Consider the following 9,808-nt stretch of genomic DNA (forward strand, 5'->3'; position numbering starts at 1 on the left):
TATTCTATTCAAGTGGCGATCGATACGACGAGAATTGGCGGAAACCGAAGAAGGAATGACTCCCATACGAAGAATACAAGAAGGCTAAGGAGGAGAAATACAAGCAGAAAGAGAGGGGATTTTATCAAAAGGAAGAACCGGTGATGGAAAAGAAAGCCGATTTAGAAGAATTGTTCACTAGATTCATAGCCGCGTCCGAAAAGAGACACAATGATCACGATGCTGCAATACACGAGACCAGAAATATGCTAAGGAATCAGCAGGCATCCATTCTCAACATTGAGAAACAGCTGGGACAGCTTGCACACCAAGTGAACGAAAGAAGACCAGGTCAACTTCCAAGTAATACCGAAACCAATCAGAGAATGGAGAATGTGAGTGCAGTGACTTCCAGCAATGAAGAAATTTTCACACATGCACAGAGGATCTCCAAGAGGAAGACAAAAAAGGCAGAAGAGTCTGCTCCAACTAAGCCCGACCAGACTCGCCGAGTCCCTCTAATGGACTCGACGAGTCCATGCGTAAATGACAAAACTGTCATTCCCTTAAAGCCATATAATCCCCCTTTTCCATTCCCAATCAAAGCCATGCCTGTGAAAAAGTTGAAGCTTATAGAGCCTTTATGAAGCATGTTAAAGCCCTACAAGTCAATGTGCCATTTGTAGAAACGATGCTCAAAACACCCAAGTACTTCAACTTACTAAAAGGTCTCTTTGCTGCTAGGAAAGACTTGGCTGAAGTCGCAGAGATAATATTGAGTGAGCTACCTGAAAAGAAGGGCGATCCGGGGAGTATCATAATTCTATGCCAATTTGGAAACGCACTTGTCACTCAAGCATTGACCGACTCGGGTGCAAGCATCAATCTGATGCCTTTCTCTTTCTTTAAGAATCTGAATTTACCGGAGCCAAGGCCGGTAAACATGAAGATCCATTTGGCAGACAAGACAACAATTCATCCACGAGGCGTTTGTGGGGATCTTCTTATTAAAGTCGACAAGTTCATATTTCCAGTAGACTTTGTGGTGCTTGACATGGAAGAAGACCCCGACATTCCGATTATTTTGGGGAGGTCATTTTTAAACACCGCATGTGCTTTAATCGATGTATGTGAGTCTACACTAACGTTAAGGGTAGGTGACGAGTCCGCAATATTTAGAGCTGTACCAGAAGCCAAGCAAGAAGAGGAAGGAAAAGAAGAGATCTCATTTATCGGTTTAGATGATGAGATACTACAAAAAGAACTTGCACTTTTACAAGAAGAAGATCCAAGCAAGTTTTTGCTACCTTCTGGAGAGGATGGAGATGTTAACAAGGACTTGGAGGAGATAGAAAAGCTACTGGAAGGAGCCGACTCGGAAAACACAGTGGAAATGGTGAAATACGATCCGACTCGCCGAGTCACTTTACTGGACTCGACGAGTCCAGTCGAAATTGCCAACAACTTGGATGACTTAGATCTGCTTGTTGCTAGTTCTCTGCATAAGTTGGACTTGGATATTTTTCATCATTCTTTAGAACAACAATAGAAGAAGATGATGAATGCTTGAGAGAAAAAGTTGGGAGGGAGGTGCACGGCGAGTGAAGTGTGAAAAACTAATTTTATTAGGGTTAAGGGGGGTTGGTCACATATTAGAAAATTTAGAATCTTAATTTAGGCTAATTTTAAAAAATTTTGCATACCAAAAATATTACTTAGGACTTAATTTAGAAAATTTTGGTAAAAGCAAATTAGGATTCCATGTTAGAATTGTGTTGATAATTGCATGAAAACCCAAATGTTTAGTTGAGCCTATACACGTTCTAGTGCATTTGTGGCTTCCTTATTCCAGTGAAATCATGGGATAAAAACACGACCCTGCTCAGCCTGAGGGATGCAATATGTTTAGCAGCCTAAACCTGAAATGTATCCAAGAAAATTATTATCGTTAACCAATAAAGGTTGAAGTTGAGCGCCCCTACTTAAGCATGTAGGGTTTCGAGTGAAAAAAAGTGAGTTACATGTTAAAAAAAAGAGAGAGAATTACAAGAAAAGATTTAAGAATTTTTGGAGCATCAAAGTTAAGTATGAAATTATGACAACCCAAAGTTTATTCCGTTACATTACCCCGTTACCGTTAACGGAATATTCCATTTTATAAAACTTCCGTTAATTAGAGGTCGCCAAATAAATAAATGTTTTATTTATTTATATTATATGACGTTAACGTCGTGATAAAAGAAATAAAGACACTTACTTTACATTTCCATATTAATTTGGAAAAAGTTAAATTTTATTACGACCACTAAATCGGGTGCGACCAAAAGCCCCGTTTAACGGCAGTATTGGGTAGATTTCCACTGAGCTTCAACTCCAACCCCTATATAAGGGAGAGTAAACTCCATTTCCACCTTTTTACTCTCTCTCTACAACTTTTTCCGGAGCCAAAAATCGTCCGTTTCGAGCCCCAAACGAGTATGTAAACTATCCTAACTTGTTATATAGCTTATCAAACATACAAATTCGAGTTTAAAACATAAAATAGGGGCAAAATGATGTGTTTATGGCCCAAGAACACTCTTGGACCGTAAACACCATTTATTGGGGTTTTTAAGCCCCAAAACTCCTCCAAATTGTCCCTAAGGCTTAGATACGACTTGTAGGCTTATGGATTCGGACTTAGAACACCTTGAACTATAATTTTAGGGAGTAAACTTGAGTTTACTGCCCAAGAACTTGCTTGGGCCGTAAACTCCTCTTTATGGGGAGTAAACTCATATTTGTGTGTTAAAAATGCCCTTAAACACACCAATGACATTGAATTAAATTCTAGAATCAACCACCAACAAGTTAGGGACCTTAAACTTAATTAAAACAACTCCATAAGGAGTTCACGGCCGTAAACCCCTCATGAAAGGGTACTTGGTCCGTAAACTCCTACAAAGGGGTTAAAAGGTGCCCCAAACTCACCCCTTGACTTGTAAATTTGAGTAGAACCAATTATGCTTTACCTTTGGCCTTCAAAACAATTTATGATTGTGTGGGTGAGAGTTTATGGCTGTAAACTCAAAGTTTACTGCCGTGAACTCATCAAATAACCCATATGTTGCATTAGTCCCTTTCTAATGCCTAAGAACAAAACCTAGCATCATCCCTTAAATTGTAGTAGGCCATTTAACACTTAACAACCTCATTCATGAGTTTACGGCCGTAAACTCATGGGTATGGGGTGTTTAAGGCCAAAATCTCTCTAAAGAGTTTACTCTTGAAGAGTAAACTCCTTATCCTAGTCATTCACACCCTTAGATGTTACCCGGGACACCCCTAACGCTTAATTAAAAGTGTTTTCGCACTTAGGAAGCGTATACTTGTTTAATTAGTATTAAATGTGCTAATTATATGTGAACATATGTTATCATATGTTAAAGAGGTCACTAAGTGTGTTCAAGCCTTTACTTGACACCGAGCACCCAACCGGCACCTTCGTCGGTGACACTTACGTCAGGTGAGTTCATACCCCTGAATGAACCTTTTAAATGCTTTTACATGTTTTATAGGGGGGAATACAAGTTAAACATGCCAGTTATTATATCAATCACATGTGATTGATAACCCGCATGCACAAGGATTTACCACACTGTAAACTGTTTTACCAAGTAGGATACTATAAATGGTTTTCCAAAAGGTTTTCACTTGTTCAAAACTCTTACTTATACTGTTTTATCAAAGTTCATTTTAAACTGGTTTATGAAAAGTTTCCAAAGAATTTCTAAAGGTTTTCAAACTTATTTTACCAAAGAACACCAAGTTGCGATTTTCTCAAGTATAAAGGTTTTCTTCCATGTTTTCATACTCCCTCTTAGTTTAAACTCCTACTTGATAACGCTTTCACTTCGTGATGCGTTTATACTTGTTATTGCCTCTATTTCGCTTATACTTGTAGTCGCTTATGCCTATTAGACGCTCTTACTTCACTTGTTGTCGCTTCTACTTCGTGATACATGTATATTTGGTAACGCTTATACTTCACGATTCGGTTATTTCACACTGTACGTTTATACTTCACGATTCGGTTATTCCACACTGTACGTTTATACATCATGATTCGGTTATTCCACACTGTACGTTTATACATCACAATTCGGTTATTCCACACTGTTCGTTTACACTTCACGATACGTTTTCACTTGTTACACACTCAAGCATAGTTGGATGTATGCCTATGCTTGTATAGATGCATATAAATAATGGGTGAAGGACTTAGGAAGGCTTGTTCGCCCTATTTCCTTTTCTTCATTGAGATGTGGTCTGGTGGGATCGGATGGCTGTCCGAAGGTCATTTGATTCATTAGCTATATATTATGTATACGAGCATAGACATATAGGTTCACTCTAGTCAGTTCAGTTATGAGTCTCTATCTCTAGTTCAGCACTTATATTGGAAACCCACTACCCACTATTTGGGATACATCTTCGGGACACGGCCTTCTCCGTCGTCTAGTTGGTAACCAGAGTCTCCTGTAGGGAGAGCGGACATTGTGTGTATAGATCTATACGTGATTGACACCCCCGCACCCTGACTGCTAGCTACAGTCCACGGCCTACCAAGCCAAGGGGTGACAAATGTCATATTTTATATTGACGCTTGTAGGGCGTCAGGTACTCTAGTGTCGGTTAGTATGGTTACGAGTATCCCAGGTTACCTTATAATTCATGGCCTTAAGGTAACAATATTTTACACTGTATTTTACACTGTACTTTACACTGTATGCTGAAAACCCACTCTCAGAGTCACACTGTTTTTAGACCTTACTAGTTGTATCTTTCATTTGATACTGTCTGGGGTTTGTATTCTCTGTTTTTAGACCTTACTAGCTGTATCTTTCATTTGATACTGTCTGGGGTTTGTATTCTCTGTTTTTAGACCTTACTAGCTGTATCTTTCATTTGATACTGTCTGGGGTCTGTATTCTCTGTTTTTAGACCTTGCTAGCTGTACCTTTCATTTGGTACCGTCTGGGGTCTGTGTCTTCCTTTGTTAGACTGAGCCAGGCGTGTCATTTGTTCGATACTCTCCTAGAGTCTATGATTCCTTCTGCCTTAGTCAGCAGTCTTCACTGCTGAGGCATATGTTATTTCCCTGATTTCTCTTGCTTTCTTTAAATAATCAAATTCTGTATTTTGATAATGATAACGATTAAAGGGAAAACTACTTTTTACCACATAACTCCGTCCAGTCTTGGTAGAAGACTGCTTTTATTAAAGAAAATATAGGATTTTCTGGAAAGGACTCTAACTTAATGGATACTCTAGAACTACCACTTTTATTAAAGTTATTTGAATAAAATGACACTAAATACTTATGAACTCACCAACATTTGTAAAAATGCTGATACTCGCTTTTCAAATAACTTGTATTCTCAGGTCAGCATTAGACAGGTACATCCCCAGAGCTTTTGACGAAGACAGTTTAGTACCAAGTTGTACCTATATTAATACTTGTATTACTTTGTTGTATTGTAATGTAAACCATGTAAAACTATTACTATTAATGCAATGGTTGTTGTACTTTGATTACTATAATTCATGTGTTGTGATACTTGACATGACGTCATCCACCCCAGAACGTTTCCGCCGTTCCGGTTTTGGGGTGTGACAGAAATTAGAAGATCGAAAATTCCGAAGAAATTCAAAAAGTTGAAGATACCAAAAATCAAACAAGAAGGTGATGAATTCAAAGAGATCACAGAACAAATTATCAAGGAAGTGAAGAATTCAAAAAAGCTCCATAGTGGTATCGAAAAGTTGTAATTCTAGATTATGTATGCTTGGGTTGCTCAACTAAAAATACCTTGAGGGTAAGAGGTTTTCTGCGGATGGATTCGGAGGGTTGCATAAAATGAGCATAGTTCGGGGTGAGTGGGCGAATGTTTATGAGGATTGTGAGTATTTGGAGTATGGGGGATACTTAGGACAATTTTAGACACAAATGCATGCGTTGTGGTCTTGGCATAATGGTTGGGTTAGATTGGAGTTGTCATATGTGATTCTAATGTTTAAAATTCAGTTTTGCTTGGGGGCAAGCAAAAGTCAAGTGTGGGGTATTTTGATATGTGCATATTTAGTTCATATTAAGTATAGATTTTTATTCATTTATTAGCTAAATTATTGCATTTCATGGACAAAAGGTACTTAATAGTGTTTGAATTACGTTTTCAGTCCAAAAGTGAAGCTCGGAAGCAGAAGGAAGCAGGAGAAGCGGTTGAGAGCTCGAGAATGGAACAAAGAAGAAAAACACTAAAAATAACACCTACTCGGCGAGTAGGGTCGACTACTCGGCGAGTCCAAGCGAAGATTCGAGAAGATAAAGACTCGGAAACCCATAGACTTATCACAATACGGGGACTGAGAGATGGACTCGACGAGTCGGCACCTGACTCGACGAGTCGATTCGTATATATAAAGATAACTCCTCAGAACGATGAGGGGGAATTCTGGAACGATTCTGGAGAGTTTAGCTGCGATTAAGAAGTCAGAAAAACCCTAGAAGACGAGGTTATAAGCTAGAATTTAATTCCGAAGGAAGAATTGAGGCAAATTTCATCATTCTACTTAATCCTTTGTTTTGTCATTATGGTTAAACAATTAGACTCTGTTTGTTTCCTATTATTTACTTCAATTATGAGCTAAAACCTTTAGACTTCTGTTTGGGGATACAAAATTGATACTATGGTTTGATTATTGGTAGGATTAATTCTAAGTTGGTGATTTTTGTTATTTTAGCTTGCTAAAGAACCTTGTGTGTGAATAATAATTAATTTTCTGTTAATAGGAAGATAATTGATTAGCATGAACATCTATTGATTATCAACCTCATATGCTATGTGACCACTTTGTCATATGTCTAGGATTAATGAACATGAAACTAGAGTTAATAAGAAAATTGAGTAAATTCATGTGCAAGCTTGTGTGATGACCATCAACAAGAAGTTAATTAAAAGATTAAATTAGTTAACTATTGCAAGTCTAAATTAACCCGAATAATTAATCTAGTGAATTTAATTAAATTAGACAACTGGCCACTGTTTAAGTTAGTTTATTTGCTAAGGATTAGCGTAGTGAACGCGAATCTAATCACTTGAATCGGTAACCAACAAAAGAATTAATCCATTGCACTATTACCTTGAAATCAACCATAGGATCAATTGAGTGGAACTAAACAGAAGTTCCTTCCCATTATTGAATCTAGTTAATTCTTTGTTTTTCTAAGTTTTAGATTAAGTAACAGTTAGTAAGTTTTCTAGTCTTGTAAAACTAGAAAAAACCCCCTACTTATTAATTAATTTAGATAAAATTAGTTTTTAGTTTTAATTTGTCGTTCCCTGTGTTCGATACCCTACTTATTTAACTATACCACAATTGATAGGTTCACTGCCTTTGTGTGTTATTTTATAATTGAAAGTAGGTTTAAAACTAAGTAAGTTTGCACACATCACCCATAAAGTCCGACAAAAACTTTAGAGAATAAACGGGTAAACCCTAGAAAGTTCCTAGGACATTTGTGTCATTTTCCCTTTTTTTACAAGTCTATTGCAAATTCAATATGAAAATTTATTGGTCAAATATGTAAAAAATATAATGATTAAATGTATAAAATAGTAAAACTAGTCGCCTTCGAAAGTCATTACTTAAAATATATATGTTGAAGTGGTCAAAGGCAATCTAATCGGTATGCAAGTTTCAGTTTTTATATGGATTGAAGTTATAATTTCAACTTTCAATTCCTACATAGATTCATTGTGCTTCTTGGGGCATTAGATTCTTGTTGTAAGCCACCTAATTGTTGTTATATACATCTCATGCTCTATGAACAACACAATTTAGGCCAGCTATGAGTTCGGTACAAAACTAATACTTAGTTTGGTGAATATGTTCATAAATCTTCTACCGGTTAAATAAAACTTGTGAAGGATGTATCGTATACATGTATGTGCATATTCATATTACCATTAAAATTGATTTTTTTTTTTTTATTTATGTTCTTGATTTTACTAAATGCAAGTTAAGAAAATAGAAATTTATCCTCATACCCTACATATTGAACTTATCAAATCCTCTCTAATCAAAGAGTATACAATTCACATATATGCAATCATGTAACATTTCAGAATCTATATCACTCAATTGCTTTACTACAAAACTCAACATGCTATAGATTTGTTCAGATTGTGGATGAGTTTTATCATGAGCTATGAATCTGTGAGGTGATCCAAGTATCTCCACAAAGCTCCATCCTGGAGACTTCTTAACTCCTCTCTTCTCCATCACTTCTCTCATTGTTCTTGCTTCATCCCATCTCTTGATCACTGCATAAACATTTGACAAACCAACATATCTACCATCATGATCTGGTTCCAATTCAACAAGCTTCTTCCCCACTACTTCAGCAAGATCAAGATTCCTATGATTGATGCAGCCATTGAACAACGCCCCTAACATGGAAGCAGTTGGTTCCATTGGCATCTTAGACAAGAATGTGTATGCTTCCTTAAGTTTTCCAGCTCGAGCCAATGCATCCATCATGCATGCATAATGTTCGGTTTTTGGATTCAAACCATTTTGATTAAGAGACTTGAAATAATACCAAGCTTCATTTACTAAACCTCCATGAGCACAAGCACTTAGTATGCACAAGTATGTGATCTCATCTGGTGTGATCTTGTTCTTCTGCATCTCTTTAAACATATCAAGTGATTCGTGTACAAATCCATGTGTTGCAAGCCCTCCAATCATTGCATTCCATATTAAAACATCGGTTTGTTTCATGATTGCTCCATGGAATACAGATAGTGCTTCCTCTATTGCTCCACATTTGGCATACATATCTACAAGTGATGTTCTTAACACTAAAGTTAAAGCTATCTTCTTGTTGATAATGTAGTGATGCATCATGATCCCTTGATCAAGTGCACCTAAATGAGCACAAGCACCCAATACACTCACCATAGTCACCTCATTTGCATTGATACCAGATCCATGCATCTTTTGGAAGATAGCCAGTGCTTCACTATGCTCACTACCTTTGACATATCCATCAATCATGGAGCTCCAGGATACAACATCACGCTCTGGCATTGAATCAAACACTTCTCGAGCCATTGATACTTTCTTACACTTGACATAGCAATCCAACATCGAGTTCCAGGAAACCAAGTTCTTGTTTGGCATTTCGTCGAACAGCTTGCGTGCATACCCTGGATCCTTGAAAGAAGAAGATAAATGAATCAAAGAATTCTTAACGAACCTGTCAGCATCAAATCCATCTCTTATAACACGTCCGTGAACCGATAGGCCAAGCCGAACCTCTTGTAAGTGCGACGCCGCCTTTGCTAGAAACGGGTAAGTTAGATGGTCTGGGGTTATACCCATCCGCAGCATGTCAACGAATACTGATATCGATTTATTAGGATTTTTGCTTTTCGAGTAACCCCTAATGATTGTGTTCCAATTGAAGATAGTTGGGTTTGGAAGTTGAAGGAAAATAGCGTAGGCGTAATCCATGTTCTTGGAGTGAGTGGCTGCAAAAGAGAGAAAGCTTGAGACGAATGCATCTTCTTGGGTTAGTGGAAGCCCGAATGTAATGATGATGGAATGCAACTTTTTGAATTGGCACAATGATCTGCAGTTTTCAAGCAAGGCGATCAGATTCCCATTTTTACATAACAATGCAGCATTCAACATTACCCGTGGTTTAGCGATCGGAATAGTTTATGGATGATGCCTGGGTTTTTTAGTTTACTGGAAAAAGTCAAAAAGATTATGTGAGCAA

At 37.5% G+C, this 9,808-nt stretch overlaps 1 protein-coding gene across 1 annotated transcript; it reads right to left on the reverse strand.

Moving 5' to 3' along the window:
- Window positions 1-8,041: 8,041 nt before the first annotated feature.
- LOC145092241 (Pentatricopeptide repeat (PPR) superfamily protein) lies at window positions 8,042-9,808 on the reverse strand. The gene has a single exon (XM_079030172.1). The coding sequence runs from the start codon at window positions 9,718-9,720 to the stop codon at window positions 8,098-8,100; it is 1,623 nt and encodes a 540-aa protein (XP_078886298.1). The 5' UTR covers window positions 9,721-9,808; the 3' UTR covers window positions 8,042-8,097.

The sequence above is a fragment of the Lactuca serriola genome, chromosome 3 (assembly GCF_051521515.1).
Source record: "Lactuca serriola cultivar US96UC23 chromosome 3, Lser_US96UC23_V15, whole genome shotgun sequence".
Lineage (NCBI taxonomy): Eukaryota > Viridiplantae > Streptophyta > Magnoliopsida > Asterales > Asteraceae > Lactuca > Lactuca serriola.

What these genes read in the sequence shown, in the direction of transcription:
- LOC145092241 (XM_079030172.1), bottom strand. Translation starts at nt 9,720, where the DNA reads ATGTTGAATGCTGCATTGTTATGTAAAAATGGGAATCTGATCGCCTTG.